Source organism: Harpia harpyja, chromosome 11 (assembly GCF_026419915.1).
Source record: "Harpia harpyja isolate bHarHar1 chromosome 11, bHarHar1 primary haplotype, whole genome shotgun sequence".
In the NCBI taxonomy this organism is placed as follows: Eukaryota; Metazoa; Chordata; class Aves; order Accipitriformes; family Accipitridae; genus Harpia; species Harpia harpyja.
The window spans coordinates 33,291,496-33,308,520 of NC_068950.1; the positions used below are offsets into that span (position 1 = coordinate 33,291,496).

General features: G+C 53.9%; 1 protein-coding gene across 14 annotated transcripts in view; it reads left to right on the plus strand.

The window, feature by feature from the left end:
* Positions 1–17,025, plus strand: part of SZT2 (SZT2 subunit of KICSTOR complex) — a 60,567-nt gene that overhangs the window by 26,705 nt on the left and 16,837 nt on the right. For 10 of the 14 annotated variants that reach the window (XR_008237334.1, XR_008237335.1, XM_052802558.1 and 7 more), the window contains 30 exons: positions 142–306; positions 1,003–1,207; positions 1,424–1,536; positions 1,990–2,248; positions 3,677–3,842; positions 3,925–4,017; positions 4,201–4,282; positions 4,421–4,702; positions 5,067–5,205; positions 5,463–5,579; positions 5,697–5,760; positions 6,135–6,320; positions 6,391–6,729; positions 6,870–7,059; positions 7,441–7,515; positions 7,733–7,871; positions 8,107–8,227; positions 8,473–8,602; positions 8,718–8,870; positions 8,984–9,086; positions 9,458–9,575; positions 9,806–9,917; positions 10,373–10,491; positions 10,896–11,060; positions 11,681–11,765; positions 12,338–12,388; positions 15,369–15,557; positions 15,681–15,878; positions 16,241–16,410; positions 16,596–16,762. Coding sequence is in view for 12 of the 14 variants with exons in the window: in XM_052802558.1 (XP_052658518.1) it covers positions 142–306; positions 1,003–1,207; positions 1,424–1,536; positions 1,990–2,248; positions 3,677–3,842; positions 3,925–4,017; positions 4,201–4,282; positions 4,421–4,702; positions 5,067–5,205; positions 5,463–5,579; positions 5,697–5,760; positions 6,135–6,320; positions 6,391–6,729; positions 6,870–7,059; positions 7,441–7,515; positions 7,733–7,871; positions 8,107–8,227; positions 8,473–8,602; positions 8,718–8,870; positions 8,984–9,086; positions 9,458–9,575; positions 9,806–9,917; positions 10,373–10,491; positions 10,896–11,060; positions 11,681–11,765; positions 12,338–12,388; positions 15,369–15,557; positions 15,681–15,878; positions 16,241–16,410; positions 16,596–16,762 (4,495 nt within the window). In the remaining 2 variants the exon portion in view is untranslated. The remainder of the gene's footprint in view (positions 1–141; positions 307–1,002; positions 1,208–1,423; positions 1,537–1,989; positions 2,249–3,676; positions 3,843–3,924; positions 4,018–4,200; positions 4,283–4,420; positions 4,703–5,066; positions 5,206–5,462; positions 5,580–5,696; positions 5,761–6,134; positions 6,321–6,390; positions 6,730–6,869; positions 7,060–7,440; positions 7,516–7,732; positions 7,872–8,106; positions 8,228–8,472; positions 8,603–8,717; positions 8,871–8,983; positions 9,087–9,457; positions 9,576–9,805; positions 9,918–10,372; positions 10,492–10,895; positions 11,061–11,680; positions 11,766–12,337; positions 12,389–15,368; positions 15,558–15,680; positions 15,879–16,240; positions 16,411–16,595; positions 16,763–17,025) is intronic. The other 4 variants (XM_052802562.1, XM_052802570.1, XM_052802560.1 and 1 more) reach the window with 3 other exon arrangements.

Here is a 17,025-nt window from a genome sequence, read left to right on the forward strand (position 1 = left end):
GAAGGCTGCTAGGCTCAGCTAGAAGTACTCTGTGGAACTGTTCCCACACACAAACAGGTAGCAGGGACTCTTGGGAATGTAGATGGAGGGGTTAAACTGTTCTCACTGAACAGAGGGTGATATTATTTTGTTTTCTTCCAGATGTACAGAAGCTGATGGCCTGCGGGTTGGACAAACCTTCAAAAGATGAGAGTCGATCTGGAGAGGATACCCTGGGACCTGTCTGTGCAGAGCAAGTCAGGGCTGAGGCTGAAGAAGGGGATGCTGCAGTGCCATTACCTACCCTCAGCATAACACCAGCCCATGGTACCACCCTCAGGACAGCACCTTGCTGAAGTATTAGTATTAGTATCACTGCTATTCCTGAGTACACTGTTGGGCCGAGTGAGGTAGGAAGAATAGCAGGCTGCTACAGCCTGTCAGCTCCTGCCTGGCAGTCAGCAGAGTCAGGGTCAGGACAAGGAGCACAGTGAAGCCTCAGCCAGCTTTCATGATGTTCATGGAGGGATAAGGGAGTGTAATGTGAGCTGCGTGTCCATGGCCCAAGGCTGGCTCCCTGTGGGCAAGAAGGTTGCAGGTAGATAGAAGATCCTAGGAATGGCAGTACTGGGCTGCACTGGAAAGTCAGTGACTCTTGTGTCGTGATCCAGACTGGCACTACCAGCAGCACATTGCCTGAGGGAGAAGGGTCTAGGTCTTGAGGTATATAGGATTTGATTGCATAGCCCCTGATGCAGCCAGCCAGGCCTGCAATGAGGATGGAGGGTTGTGCTGCTGCAGAAGGTGGTAGTGGTGAACAGTCATGGCTGCCCAAGAAGGGGATCAGTGTGGCCAAAGCACTGGGCTGAGTGGTTGGGTGCTGGGTGAAGAGAATGGCCCCTGAGGTTTGAGGGATGAGAAGCTTGTAAAACCAATACCTACCTGTGGATGCTGCTGTGACCTCTCAGACCAGGGACGAGGAGCCCATCGAAGGCTTTTATCTCACGATTGTTTCTTTTGCAGAAGTGAGCCATGACCCTGGAGAACAGGGTGGCCCCTCACGGAGAGATGTACATATCTCCTTCTGTCGCCAGAACTCGCAATCTGAGCTAGGCGAGTGCCGCAGATTTCGCTGCCCCATTTACATCTACAGCTGCTCTTTGGAGCTGTTACGAGAGCAGCTTGTCAGCCCACGGGCACACCGTCCTCCCCGGGACATCTTTTTCAGGTAATGCCAACCATACTTGAGTCCTAGACAGGAAACAGAGGAGCTTCCTTGCAAGATGCTGGCTGTAGCCCTGCCTTATTCTCTTGGCTTGGCCTCTCTGCCTTATAGCAGCCACTGCCTGTGCATGCCCTAGGGCCCTGCTTTACTGGTGCCAGAGCCGTTTATAGTCTAAAATGTGCTTCATTGGTGCTGAAGGCTGTGGCTCCTGTTTTCCAGGTCCCAGTCTCTGGAACGTCCTCCTACTGCTGCTTGGCTAGACCACAAGCATAAGGAGTTGGTGAGTTACTGCACACTGCTTCAGGAGCACTCCCACCAGTGCTATGTGAAAGGTGAGGAGCAGCTCGATGGGAGCTGAGGTAGGGTGGGGGTTGGGACTGGACCCTGGATCTTCTTTTAAGAGAGCAATGTCTCATTTTTCTTGTGATCTTACACTGAGCAAGGGGAGGAGCTGTGGGACTGATCTGCAACCAGGAGGGATTTAAAGATGCTTTTGCGCATTCCCTATGTGCCTTGCACAGGCTGTTCCTGGACCTGTGGAGGGGGTCCCTTCTTTGATTTTTCCTCTCACCTTCAGGGTGGCAGATCCCTAGGGCACTCTGGTGTGACACAAGCCCAGGCTAACATGTAGCACTAGGCATCCTAGCTGAGTCTTGTCTCCCAGCACCTGTGCTGACTGCACCTCTGTGTTGGGACTTGGTGAAAATCTTTATGTGGCTACTGCCTGACTCCCATGGCCTTGCATCCTTGCAGTGGGGTGCTCAAGCACTGTGTTTGATCTGTAGGGCTGTTCAAGAGCCTTCAGCAGTCACACAGCATCAGCTCCCAGGACCTACTTACAGCCATGGACTACTGTGAGGAGCTGCTCCAAGAGATTGACATCACCAACTTCTTGCTGACGGTGTGCAGCCATGTCCGCTCATTCAGAGAGAGCCACCAACATTTCCGTACGCACTCCAAGACAGCCAGCTTCCAAGTGGGCAGCATAGAGCAAGAAGAGGAGCAGAGCTCTAGGGAACGGGGTGTCTTGGTCTCTGAATCAAGGTAGGGGCCCACCTCGGTCTTGCTTCTGTTCTTAGCATTGGGCCAGGACAGATCTTTCTTCAAGCATCTTCTACTGCCTGCTAGAAGGAATGTTGTATGGCAGGGTTTAACAGAGCCGCATATAAGAACAGATATTTCCAGTGGGATACCCACCTGGTATGGTGTCCACCAGGACCTTCTCTTTTTTTATCATCTCTGGTGACATCCATCCTTTTGCTTTCTCTTGTAGTCTTAGCTCATTACTGTCCCATCTGGCCTGAGCTGGAGGGCAGTTTGTCTGCAAGTAACTCTCAGACCTGTTGTTTCTGGAAAAATTATGCATCTCCTGCTGCTTGACTTATTTGAGTTTGCTGTTGACTCTGGTGAAAATTACAGGTTTGTTATCTTTGTCTAATGAATAAAGTGTTATTATTTTTAATTAAAACTGGAAAAAAATTCACAAGAGAAATATCAAGGCAGAATTGGAATATGCTTGATGCTAAACTTCTGTCCTTCTATTCTTTAGGGTATTTATGAGGTTTCTGTTGCCTCTGGAAACTTGAGGGGAAAAAGTACTCTACTGTGCCTTAGTGTCTGTTGAAGAAACATGCTCTTTAGGTCCTTTGTCCTCTGTTTGCACTTGACTATCCTCAGTTCCTTTATGTGAATTCACTAGCATTTGTTCGGAATCCCCAATCCTATTTCTTCTTATAGTGTAAGTCATTGAGATGAGGCTGTGGTTTTGAAAAACACTCAGTGTTTGGAAAGTCAGATGACAACTTCAGGTGCTACTTTCCCAGAGAATAACTGAGGGGACTTTTTTGGTTTATAATTGCCTATCCCAATGAAGATTGTATAAACTTTACTGAAGGATGTACAGCTTGTGACATATTGCACCCAGATCTGCCATCTGTATTACTAATTTGAGTACCTGGGGAGTACTTTGACCAACCCACATCCCACTCCCCAGGCTGCCTTTTTCGAGTTCTAGGGACTGATTCTGTCATGGAGCTGCCATGTGAGCATGGGCCTGAGCTTTGTGCTCTGCTCTGTGCTGCCAAGACACTAGGGGTGCTGGCATGGTGGTATTTGCTGTGAGGTGCCGGGACTGGGTGTTGGTAGTTCAAATTGCTCCAGGTCTGTCCCTATACTCAGCCATGTGTCTCTCTTTCCCAGGGAGGGTGTGTAGCGTGGTGTATAGTACCTGGCCACAGGATCAGCATGATTAAACTACCTCTGGCCTGGCTTCAGACAGCCTGAGCGCTTATCTGGGTTAGTGGGTAGCAAGGGGGTTTCTGGGGCTGTAGGGGTGGGGGCTGTGTAAGTCACATTGTGTTTACACAGATGAGTTGTGGGGGACTGTGAGATCGGATGCTTGCAGGGTAGGTGATACATATAACTACTCTCGTTTCTTGATTTGCCTGTCTGACCTGTCCACAATCCTCTCAGTGCGGAAATGGAGGACTACAGTGAGCAGGACTCCCATAATGTTGCTAGCCCCACAGAGGAGCCAAAGAGCAGTACGGGCACCAGCTGCTGTTCAGAGTTTCCCCTCTCACTGCTGGAAATTGGACAGCCCTGCCAGGCGCACCCTGACTTGCATAAAATTATCCAGGTGAGGAATGTGGAAGCTCAGCTTGGCTTCTGCAGGAGGGTAGAGTGGAATGTCTGCTTCACATTTGGGATTTCTCTTTTAGGAAAAATTCCTGGAAATTGGAAGTTTACATTTCAAGCCGGTGCCATCAAATCCTCACTATTTCTTTTATTGCCCACCATCAGCCAAGAAAGAGGTAGGCATGGTGCTGCCCTGGCAGGCACTTAGTCCTTGTGGAGGGAAGTAGGTTTGCTTGGTGTCACATCTGGATTTGGGGCTGGCAGACCCATGGGTAGACTGAGCCCCTGGGGGGCCCATCAACAGCCTGCTTCACTGCCTGGCATGGTTCTAGTATCTGCCCTTCCTCTCTCCATCTCAGGAAGAGGCATCTCGGGATCAGGCAGACAGGAAAGGCAGTGAGGACATGGAGGGATCAGAGGCAGAACTGGCAGCTGAAGAAGGTAAAATTTGCTTGCTCTGTCCTGGAGAAGAAAATGTCTGTAGTCTCAGTGTGGTGATGTCTTTCAGAGCTTGGCTGTGTCTGGTGGGGTCTCTGGGGACATGGGCCTGGTTTGCTAACAGGGAACCTGTATCCACAGGGACTGTGTCTGGGTGCTGCATTGCCACAGAGAGTGACCCAGAGCTGGAGGTGGAGTACCGCGAGAAGCTGGAGCATGAGTTCCCAGACACAGATTCCCTCTCAGACTCCAACACAGTGAACCAGGATGATGACTCCTTCAGCGTGCTGGGAGGGGACTCACTCAATGAGCAGGAGTTCCTGGAGCAGGAGATGCCCCCGCTCTTTGTGCACCTTACCTGCTCAGTGAAGCTGCGTAGCCAGCACAGCTCCATGCCTGTGCAGTCCCTGCCAACCTGTCTAGGTAAGAGCAAGCCTTTCTGTGAGGTTAAAGGGCAGTAGGGCTTCTGTCAGGTGCCTGTTGGGCGAGCAGTGCCTGGAACAAACATGCTGTGTCCTAAACATCAGTTCCTCTGGACCAGCCCTCCCTGTATGGAGCCCCCAGGGTCTCCCAGCATCAGACAAGGGCTTTTTCACCAGGTTTCCCACTTGCTGTGGGATTGGTCATGGAAGGTTGAAAGGATCATGGAGGATGGTGGCCTTCTTGAGCCTGTCCCAGTGTGTGGGACAGCCACCTCTTGCAGTCTCTGTACTTGCCACCTGGCTGTGTGTGCATGTAAGCAGAGCTTTTTGTTGCTTGATTCCCTTCGTCTGTGATCTTTCCTCAGGGGAAGTTCTGGGCTGCCTGGAAAGCTGCCAAGGCTTGAACACCATTGACTTGGGGGACCTCTGTGTGACCCTGGACATCTTTGTGCTGACACTGCCCCTGGAGATAGAAGTTGTGAACGCAGACATTCTCCACAACAGGTAGGTGGAAAGAGGCCCAGTCACTCGCCCACCCTCTGCCTGCCCTTTTCAGCCAGCCAGTCTCGGCTCCTCCCTATGTGCTGAGACTCAGGATTCTCCTTCTCAGAGAGCCTGCCACAGCCCTAAGAAAACTAAAATTTTTCCAAGACAGGCTCACCTTCTCTAGAGATCCCTTTTCCCTTCTGTGGAGCCTGTGTCTGTTTATCTTCTCTGGCTCAAAAACCGATGCTCAGCCTGCTCACTCTCTCCTGTGACAGATGCACCTCGGAGAGTAGCGTGTCTTTCACACGCTCTCCAGGGCAGCCGTCCTCTTTCCGCTCAGATGAAGATATCATGCACAACTTGGAACGGCTCCCGTCCACAGGAGATGAGAGGTATGGCACTGCAGGTGTAGCAAGCCCCTCATGGATTCCTTTTGCTGCCTAGGAGCTGCACTGTGGTGGCTGCATGAATGAGAATGACTTATTGATTCTTCTTCTCCTCTGTCCTAGGCACCCTGCACTTTCCAACCTCCCTGGAGTGCACAGGCAGGCTATTGAAGCCACTATGAATGAGGTAAGCCAGCCTTGTCTGCTTCTTCTTGCTTCCAGCTGGAGCAAATGTCCACAGCACACAACTGCTATTCCACACTTCCTAGCCTGCTCCAAGCTGCAACTTCTGTCAACTGAACTATCGGGCCTTGCTGGTGTCACACAGACCATTGGCCTTGTGTTCCCCAAAAGTGTGGGACTACCCTGACAAAGTTCTTACTACAGTTGGGGTGGGTCAGGTAGAGCTCTCTTCCAAAGGCCTTTTCTTGGGTACTTTCAGAAGGAGTCGAGAGATGTAGGTGATGAGAGGGACCATCCTGTTGGGACTTGGATCGGAATTGGGACAGCCTTGCAAATGCAGGTCACCTAGGTCTTTCTCTGCGTCCTTGCTCTGCTCAGATTCGCTGGCTCCTGGATGATGAGATTGTGTCTGCGCTGCGCCACTCGCAGGTCATCAGCACCTCCATCCTGCACCGGGTGGCCACCCACATCTATAACTCCAAGGGACGGCCCAGCTGCCACAGCGAGGTGGTGCTACTCCAGTTTGTCTTTGGACCTGAGCACTCTCTGGAGAAGTTCAAGGAGGTAAAGAGAAAGCCCTGAGGCAGCATCATACGCTTAGCTAGCAGGATGCTTATTCTTCCCTGTATTGCAGGAGTTTAGAAGAATGGCTCTGCCAGGCTACATGCTTAATGCAGAAGGCAGTGACTACCACTACATCTCCATCAGCCGCCTGCACTCCAGGCGGGCAGCTCCAAACCTTTCGGGGACACCCTGCTTGCAGCAGCCATCTGGAGGGGGTACCAGGACAGCCCTGGGCCAGGCAGGCCAGGAGGGGAGCAGTGAAGCAGAGGCAGAGGGCTCTGAGCTACACCATGCAAGCTGTGTCCTCCCAGAAGAAGCCCGGGGTCTCTGGGGGTGGCCGGAGAGCGAGACACGCATTGTGCCAGACACAGGAAACCCCGTAGGTGGGGGCAGCCACACCCAGGATGAGGTGAGAGACACTGAGGTGGTCTGTTGGTGGGAAGGTGCGGGACACTCTGGTAACAGAATGTAGAAGGATGCAGGAGGATGATGGGACTTTTTTCGGTGCCTGTTTTTGTGGTCATTTTTGCAACCTTGGCTTGTGTGCAGGTCCCAGGAGAAGCACTGAGCCTTGACCAGAGCAGAGCACCTGGCCATGATTCCCTGGAGGAGGCAGCTCCAGAGACAACCATACAGTCACTGCCATCCTCATCCTCCGAAAAGGGCAACAGTGAGAAATCACCATTGGTGACACCATCTGTAGCAAGCCTGTCTGACTCCGTAACGCAGGGCAGGGAAGGTAGGAGCTGCAAATGTGAGCAGGGTGTACCTCAGCATCGGGAACTTTCAAGGGAAGAGCCCAGTTCTGGCTGTGGCATACAAAATATGACTGCTACTCCTGTTCCAGTCCCTAAACACCAGAATTGGTACCCAGGACTGTTGGTCTCTTCCTTGCTAGGGTGCTGGCAATTCACTGCTTAACAGTACCTAGGGCACTAGGCTGTGCTGCTGCACTGATATCTCTAATGACATGAAGTTCCTGTGACTCCAGTAATGGCTGCGAGAGCCCCATTCCCCAGCCCTGCCTTGTTGTCCTGTGGTGTAATGTTTCTTCAGCACATGGGACGTGTGAAGGGGCCCAGCAAGTGCTTTCATGATCAAACCCCTCTTCTCTTTGCAGGCTCCAGCAAGCAGCGTCCCAGCCGTGTGCAAAGCCTCGTGTCAAGCCAGGGCAGCATGGACTCCGACCACCTGGGTGAGTCTGCTGGGGCAGGAGTGACCGACAGTGTACAGTCAGACACTGGCAGTGACATAGTAGTGCAGGGGTGTGGGGGGGACTGTGTGGCTGGGTTGGGGTGACCCCTGAGCCCTGAGGACAGGGTTTGTCAGTGGCTGTGATCTCTCAGAGCCTGCTGTGCCTGGGGAGGAGGCTGGCTTGCCAGGCCTGGGACTGAAGTGAGGATACATTGCAGGTTACGATGGGGGAAGCAGTGACTCGGAGTATGAGGAGGCGCTAATGAGTGACCAGGAACCCAGGTGTCCCCTCATGCCGGATTTCTGGCTCATCATAAAAATCCAGCAGGACCGAGTAGAGGTCTATTACCACACACGGTAAGGAGGGTCCCCTGTCTGTCTGCTGCTTCTCTGTACCAGGACCTTATTGCCACTCACCCGTCTCTGGACAGGATCTCCTTCCTGCCCAGTGTGGGTGGAGAGCTGCAGGACTAGACTGGTGCTCCATGAGGGGAAATCTGCCATCCTTCCCCACTGTGTTCCTGCTCCCAGCACAGAGGGACAGGCGCTGTCCAGGTGCCCTGCTGACCCCTCTCTCCCCTTCCCTGTAAAGCAGCCTGAGTGTGGAGAAGGCAGCATCAGCAGAGACAGAAGAGGAGCAGCCAGGGGAGTGCCAGAGTCTCAACCAGGTGGTGGTGAAGAAGATCAGTGAAATCTGCAGAGTTGTCAATCAGGTAACAAGTCTGCAGAGGGCAGGGACAGAGCTGCCAGTCATGAGATGGCTTAGATAAGAAGGGACCTCTGGAGGTTTTCTGGTCTGGGCCCAGCTCAGAGGAGGGTCAGGGGAGCCAGTTCAGCTGGTGGAGTCACAGCTTGGGGGTCAAAGGAAAAGGGACTCAGTCTGGCCCTAAGCCCTTCTCCTTGCTGTCTTCTGTTGGCTGTGAAAGCAACAGAACCAATCTTTTCTCATCCTTCGCAGCGCTTGCTGCTGCAGGACCTGCATGACAGCCACATATGCAACTCATTACTGGTGGCAGAAAGTGAGGAGGACATCTGGAAGAGTGAAACGCCCTATACTTCATACAGGCAGCGCGTCATGCCTACAGACGGTATGAATACTCCTTTGGCCATTCCTCAACAGCAGTGCTACTGCCTGCCCGTGAGTGACTAAAAAGATGGTGACTTCCATGCTATGGCCCCAGCTATGTCCTGTGCTCTTTGTAGACTACTCTGTAGAGGAGAGCTACCAGCCCCGGGACTACCTGGCTGCCACCATGCAGTTCATGCCTGGGCACTTTGCTTGTGATGTTGTGTGGAGTACACTCATCCATGTGCATTCACGCCTCAAGATGGGCCCCAACATGGGGGTCTCGCGAGGTGCGTACAGCCCAGGTTCCCTCTCATTTTGCATGTCCAGAGTCTGGCTTCTGGCTGGATTGGCACACCAGAGAAGGGTATGTGGGATAGCTAACATCCCACATTGCCCACAGCTATCCAGGCGCTTCGCTCGGTGCTCAACGCCTTCTCTGTGGTGAACAGGAAGAATATGTTTGTCTACCAGGAACGTGCCACTAAATCTGTTTTCTACCTCCGGTAAGAAGCCAGCATGACTTGTTGGCCTGACCCTGCCTTGCTATGTGCATTACACCAGACTGAGAGTTCCTTGGGGCAGAAAGTGTCTGCCCAGCCTCAGGGACCCTGCTGTGACCCAAGCAGCAAATATCTGAGTTCTCATAAGTCAGAGTCACATCAAGTCAGGCACCTCCTGCTCTCCCTGTGCTAAGCCTTTACATGGGAGGGAAAAGGATGATTTTTTTTGAGGGAGCCAGAGAGCAATTTTTCCAAAAGCTCCATATCATAAGGACTAATCCCCAGAAAGTGCACAGGGGAGAGCAAGAAAGATGTGGATCTTCTGTGGAGGTATGATGCTGTCAGAGGCTGACATGTCTTTCTCCTCTAATCAGATTGACTGAAACCACCTACAGTGGGAAGGTGTGGGAAGCAGAGAGCACCCTTAGTCCAGCATCTCGCTCGCTGGCACTGACACGCAGCCAGGAGCCCATTTACACTGAAGATCTAATGGTGAGTCTGCTGTTCTCTGGGAGTGGATATGGATGCTCTTGGTCACAGGAGTGAGGGAACTCAGTAGTTCCAGCAACTTGGATTTTATGTAGGATAAAACTTATATTGTAGATCTGTGGAGTGGGACAGCAGTGGGTGGGTTCTGCCTGACCTTGCTGACAGCCCGGGACAATGATGGATTTAGAATTCACATTGAAACTGCTTCTGTGTGCCTGTCTTTGCTTCTCCAGGGTTCTCGTTCCTCTCTGGATACAGCCTCATGCCGTAGTGTGGACTCTGCCCGCCCTGTGGGACAGGTAGACAGGCACATCCAGCTGATGGTCCATGGTGTTGCCCCAGCAGGTAAGTGTTACAGCATCTGGCAGCAGATGGACGGTGCTGATGCAAAGCAGAGGAATGGAGCTCTGCTCCCTGCCCTCTTTGCTTGAAGGGCAGAGAAGGTATCTCCCTCCTGAGCAAGCTGCTCTTCCTGAGCCCAGAACTGCTCACTGCTCTGTCTGGATGGGAATGTGAGGAAAGGATCCATGGCCCACAGTGAAACCTCCTGCAGACCGGGTGGCTTGTGCCAACTTTCCTTATGCAGGAGTGCATTTGTCTTTGCCTGCTGTACCAGCAGTCTTTTGTGATCGTGAATGGGTAGAAAAAGATGCCTGAAGAAATTGATGGTGGGGAAAGACATGTTCCCTTTGGGAAGTGAGTGTGAGGCTGGTACATCCTGAACAGGCAGGGAGGGGTGGCTGTTGTCATTCTTACTGGATGGGGTGAAAAAGCTGCTTGTACCTCTGCTTACTTGTCAGGGCCTGAGATCACAGATGAGCTGGTGAAAGTGCTGCGCAGACGCCTGGATGAGGCCACCCTGGACATCATTACTGTGATGCTGGTGCGGAACTGCAAGCTGACCCCAGCAGATGTGGAGGTACCTCACTAGCTATCTGCTCTGCTCATCCCAGAGCCCATAACACTTTCCTACTTTTTGACCTGTCTCAGCCCCTCCTGCCCCAGGGCAGGGAAGGCCAGGGTAGTTTGCTGCATCCCATTCCCTCCTCCAGTGCTTGCTCAGGCTAGTGTTCACCACAGTATACTGTGTGGGTGCCAGGGTAGGTGCGAGATCTGCTTTGCTGGGGTTTGCAGCATGGCAGGGCCTCCCTGTGAATACCCCTGGAATATCTGCCCAGATCTGTCTCAGGGTGCTGCCTATGGGCCTGGATTCTGCCCACCATACTCTCCCTTCACATAGCCAGCTGGCGTAATTTGGATCAGTATCAGAGCCCCAGGGCATCCTGCTAGTCTCAGCTGAGTCTTAAAGCCGCCTCTCTGCAGTTTATCCAGCCCCCTGGAACGCCGCCCACAGAGGTCCTGCAGTTCGCACTGCCACCCTCCGCCCTGCCTTGGCTGCATGCGGTGGCCTACTATCTGCGCCAGAACCTGCTCATCTTCCTGCACACCCCGAAGTACACGGACAGCAACGTGGAGCACCACTTCAAGGTGAGGAGGGCTGTGAGTTGGGACAGCAGCCTGCCCAGCTTCTACCTGCTGCTGGGGACATTTCTTGGGGCAGCTCAATCACCATGTTCCCCGCTCTGCCATGTAGTGTTAGGGAAGAACTGACACTAAATGCTGAAGCCTGGAGGAGTTTCGCAGGACTGTGAGCAGTTCCTGTTTGGCCTGGACAGGCCTTGCTTTCACACAATCAGTCACTTGCTGTGCAAAAAGCAGCAATCGCAAAGCTCATGCCCACAATCATCTCCCAGGAGCATGGGAGAAGACCCCCTTGCAAAGCTGAACTTGGGTCCTCGCATAGCTCCTTCAGATCTAAGGACTGAAACATTGGAATTAATAAAAGTTTGGGAGCAGCTACCCACCCGCTCAGCATGGCCATAGCAAGGATAAAGGGTGAGGCCAGATGTGTAGTGCCATATAACTGCATAGAGCTGTAGGGAGTTCCTTCAGCCCAACAGTGGTGAAGGCTGTGCTGGCGAGTGTTTTAAGTAGGTCTGGATTGTTTGCTACAGGTCTGGGGATGAGCTCTGCACGCACATGGGCCTCTGCTTCCAGTTAAGGCAAGTTCTCTAATCTCTGTCACTATTCTTCCTTGCTCTCCTTAGCACTACTTCAACCACAGTGGGAGCATCCCTGACCAGGATCTCTATCTGTACAACAAGCCGGGTGGCCAAGGCACTGGTGGAAAAGGTATCATGCTCAACTCTCGCCTGAAACCAGGGCATGGGGCTGTGTGTTGGGAAGCTGCTTCCCATGTTGGAGAGCTCTGAGTGACTGAGGAGGCCCAGTGCTGGGGTAGTGTGTTTCTCCAGTGGCTGGGAGGTGGGCAGGGTGTGTGCTTGTGAGACTGCACACCCTTGCACGTGTGGTGGAGCAAGCTAAGGCATCTCGCAGAGCAACTTGCTAAGCTTGGCCTGTTGCTGTAGGAAGCAGCTCTAGGTCACAATAGCTGTGGGGAAAGACACAGTGAGACTTCAGTAAGTGTGGGGCACAGAGGCTCAGTGGGGCTGGAGGTGGGAGCAGGGACAGTTGTTGCAGGAGCCTTGCTTCAAAGGGGTAGCTGGATGCTGGAAGTAACTGAGCGCGGGCTGTGGGGACAATGTCCTTGTGCTTTTCTCTGGACTGTTGGAGGAGAGATTGCATAGGGCCCATCCTGCAGCAGGCTGTCATGTCATGTTTTGTCCAGGCCATGTGGTCTATCACCTGGCCATCGTGTGTCTTGTGCCCCTTGTGCACCGTCTGAATGTTCTTCTGTTATGTAGGTACCATGTCGGACCTTGTGCAGCACCTCTTTCCACTCTCCCACTTCCAAGGTAGCTCCTGTGGCTCCGAGTATTACTCCGGTTCCCCTTCCTGTGCAGCTCCCTGGCCCCTCTGGTCCCTGCTGTTCTTGTTTTCCTTGTGTCGTGGCTTCAGCTCTGACTCCTCTGTGTGTTTGTCTGTGTGTGTCCATTTAGCTGAGCCTCCTCTTTCTTGCTGGCTGGATAAATGAGCAAACAGAACCTGCTGCTCTGAGATGGCAGCTCTGCAGTCCCCAGCTGCTGAGGGTCCATGTGCTGCCCTCTTAGCTTGTAAGCAGTGAACTCCAAAATCCTGCACCCTTTTTTCCCACAGGTCCAAACAGGCATCTCCTCCCTGAGGAAGATGGGAGTCATGATGTTTCAGCTGTGGTTTCACACTCCAGGGTGTAGCATCATCACTCTCCCAGTGGCTGTGTCTTGGGGTGGGGGGTTCCCTTGCATACCAAGGGGCTAGAGTGGCTGGGCACCACTAGATGTGTACTTTGTATTTCAGGGAGCCTGGGTCAGAGGGAGCTCAGAGTCCCTCACAGATGGGAGGTAACAGCTCCCTAGCACCCCACCTTTTCACTGAGTGCGATGGATGACTATGTAGCCAAACTCCATTGCACGGGGCAGTAAGGTCCTTGACAGCTCTGTTAACTTACCTCTTCCTATAGCCCCAGAGCTCAGGTCTTGAGTTTCTTACCTGTGATTTAGTGGTTGCGTTTCAGCTTCCCTGTGCTCCTCTAACAAGATTGGGAGCCTTGTTCCCTGCAGCAAGGAGGCGAGCCTTTCTGCTGGTGGGGCAGGGGCAGCCATCATCTCTGCCCCAAGAGACTGAGCTGGCTGCAGGGTGCCGAGTGCTTGGCACTTGCTTGGCAAACCAGCTCTGTCTTGGGGAGCACCTGCAAACAAGGAGTCTGCTCCTGCAGCTGCTGACCTGGCCTGCTTGAGACCACTGCCATGGGTGCTCCCTCTCTGGAGCATGTGTCCCAGCACGAGGAGGACGTGGGACATTGTGCTTGATTGTTCTCATGTCCTCACCTCAGATAGACTGAAGCAGAGCAGAGGTACAGGAATGGATGTGATAGGGAAACATGCCAGAGAGGGGGAGGCTGAAGGCACTCAGTGTGGTAATTTATCCAGGAGGAGAAGAAAGGAGTGACTACATCTTGGTCTACAATTACCACATGAGCATCCACTGTCATTTTGGTGGGCCTGGGGCTGACTGTCAAGCCAGACAGATGTGGAGTTTGTGCCCTTTACTTGTTTAAAGAAAGAAAGTCTGCTTGGTAGAGCTCATATTCACTGTCACATGGGGCAGATTTGCTGCTCCTGATACCTCTGTATCGACACCCACATCCCAGAGAGCTGCTGGGCTGCAGTGAGAGGCTGTGAGGTGGGAGAGCCCCTGTGTGAGGCTCACTGCCCTGCTCTGAAGGGGGATGAGGCTGGGTAAAGTCCTGGTCCCCTCTACCTTTGATATTTAGGAAATTATGAGCTTCCCCGTTGTTTGCTGCGTAAAGGGTTGTTCCTGTGCCTGTCTCAGGGAGAGATGTTTGAGGCTGTTGCAGAGCACCTCTGAGACAAGGCTGCTCCTGTACTTTTCTTCAAGTGGAGGGGTGCTCATAGGTGTAGAGTTTTCTTTCCTCAGTGTGAGTGCAAGTGAGCTGCCCTCTGACTTAAATGCCTACCTCTCTCCTTTGGAAGCAGCTCTTTCCATCCCAGTGCCCTCTCCCTTGCATCTGGGGTGTCTTGGAGGAAAGGTTGCTGCAGAGCTTACACTTCATTAGGAATGATGGAGACTGGGTGGTTGTGCTGCTGATTAGCCCTGGGCACAGTCTGCTGAGACCGGATTTGTCTCAGCACAGGGAGGGCACCCATCTTCCATACAGTGCTGTGGATCCAGTTGGGTGCAGTTTGGTTGCTTTGTGGCAGTGGAGTCTGGTGTCACTCCCACCCTTGCTGAGATGGAGAGGAACTGAGTATGGGCTCAGAAATGCTGTGGGGCTGAGGTTGTTTGCATCCGGACACATCACCCTTTGGCAGTGTTGGGGCAGCTTTGCCATCCAGTCACCTGAGTGCTGGGTTAGTTGGTCAAGGGGCTTTGAAAGGGAGTGGGAGCATCTAGGGTTACAGCGTGGGGTTGGACCTCACAGCTGCATCTGTGCTGCTGCTTCCCTGGTGTCCTGGCTATCGAGCTAGGCTGTGGGGATTGAGCTCCTGTTTCTGGTCTGGTCCATAGCAGGGCTTCTCCTTCTGTGTGGCCCAGGGCATGCAGCATGTGGGCTCTGAAGCAAGCACCATGCTGCTACTCTGCACCTCTGAACTGTCCCGTTATGGTGTGTAGGGCTCAGTGTAGAGAGGCTACAGGCAGGGCCTGAATTTTACTCTGCATCAACTCCAGGCTAATACTAGGTGTCAACCTGCTTTGTTCCCAGTCCTGCTCACTGGAGTGCACGGGGAAGGTACCTGATGTTGTATGGGTGTACAGTGAGGAGGGTGCTGTGAGTGTAATCTGCAACAGGGTGTCATGTATACAGTCTTCCTCTGCAGGGACTTGAGGTCCTTCATAGCCTGGAGAGGGCTGCTGGGGAGTATCTGGGCTCTGTATTCTGTCCCTTAAGAGGATAGGGATGGTGAGCCCCATCCTGGATCTCTGCATAAAGGCCCTCCTGGGGCAAATGGAGATACTTTCCCCTTGCATATGGGGCTGGACAACCCTGGAAGCTCCTGCAGGGCAAGGCAAAAGCTGCTGTGGCACTGCAGGAGGGAGACTCTCGGGGTGATGGGGACACCCTGTGCCAAACACCGTGCTTCTTACCCTGGCTCCCCACAGGCACAGCTAGCCTCTGCTCCCCTGGCTGCATCCTCTCCTGTGGGCCCTGCCTGCCACGTGGCACTGTGCAACCCAAGTGGTGACATGACGGTCCCAGGTGCGGGGTGGCAGGTGTAGGCAGGGCTTGTAGAGGTGCAGGGGCTGACAGAAGCTGTCTCGGGCTCTCCCCGGCAGGAATCGCGTGCATTGCACTGACATTCGTGGATGAGCATGGCAGCCCCACCTCACTGCCCCATGGGGAGAGGCCTGACCCTCTGAAGCTGCCTTCCTCCTCACCCATCATGGGCCTGCTGCAGGATGCTGACTTTGAAAGCCTCACCGCAGTCAGCAGGCACCAGCCGGAGACCAGCACCCTGCATTCAGGTAGAGTGAAACAAGCCACAAGTTGCCGATTCCTTGCTGCCTCCACATCCCCTGGGGCTCCTAGGAGGGAGGGCTGGCAAAGGTGGGGGTGCAGAGCCATGCAGGACTACCCTTTCCCTGCAGAGCCCCGCATGCTGGTGCGCCTGGATATCTGGGAGAAGGGCAACATCAGCCTGCTGCAGCTGTCGGAGAAGCTGCGTGGGGCCCTGCGCCATGCTCTTTGCGACGCCGTCATGGAGTTCCTCGTGCTGCCAGCCCCGCTCTGTGTGGAGGCCACCAGCCCCCTGGGTGCTGCAGACCTGGAGGAGCTGAGCTCTGCAGGTAAGAGCCCGACCAGGACGGCCATTCCAAGCCCCCAGCCAGCCTTGCTCCTCCCGCTTGGCCTGTGGGAGCTTGGCTCTGCTGGGGGGACTGGGGCTGAGGGGGCTGGGAGGAAGTCACTCTCCCCTCTGCAAGCTGTGCTGTGTGATGTCTCAGGGAAAAATCATTATAGAAATTGGGGCTGGAAGAGGTATGTAAAGGTCTGTCTGCTCCCCAAGACTGAATCTACTTTGCTGGGTGTTGCTGAGGGCTCTCTCCCTTCTCTCCAGCTTCGCTCTGGCCAGCCACAGTGGGGTACACGGGGACACCAGCAGTGTTGCAGTGGAAAGCTCTAGAGAGTCTGATTCGCTCTGTTTCCACAGGAGGCCTAAGGAGGACCATGTCAGAGACCAAGGGCCTGGCCCTGGCCACTGGTGGGGCTGGCAGGAGCTGTCCTCCACCCTTGCACTTCACCTCTGCCCCTTCGTCCAGCTCCGGGGAGCCAGTGACACCCACAAGCAAGCTGGGACGCCGCAGCTTCTGGGACATGCTGGTAATGTTGCTGAGGGACCAGTGGGGAGTGGGGCCTGTAAGTCCAGATGGTGTGTCAGGCCAGGAGGAAATAAGAGGAGGCATCTGGCTGGGGTTGGGAGGCCAGGCTGGTAGCGGGGACTTTGAGATCAGGGTGCTAGCTGGGCCGTGCATGTGCACAGCATTAACTTACCCCCTTCTCCCTAGAGCAAGGCAGAGTCCTCGGAGCTGGGCAGCCCCAAGACTACTGATGACATTGTGCTGGAGAGGCCAGAAGAGGCTCGCACGAGGCGGCGGCACAAGACTGAGAGTGTCAAGCAGCATCTGAGCCAGGATCGGGCCACAGCCACAGCTGAACTGGAACAGGCACAGAGGCAAGCACAGCCTGCAGGCCGGGCAGCCAGGGTGTTGTTCCCCTCTGTCTGCTGCACAGTGCTCTGCAGCCTGACATCATGCTGGCTCTATCTGCACCTTAACCCTCGACCACATCGCCTTTCCTGGCAGTTTCTTCCTTACACAGCCAGTTAGGGGAGCTGCCTTCCACACAAAAAACCTCAATCCTTATTGCTACAGCGCTGCTGGGAGCACTGCTAGATCTCCCTGTCAGAGATCCCTCCCCTGCATTGTGGGGCCCTGC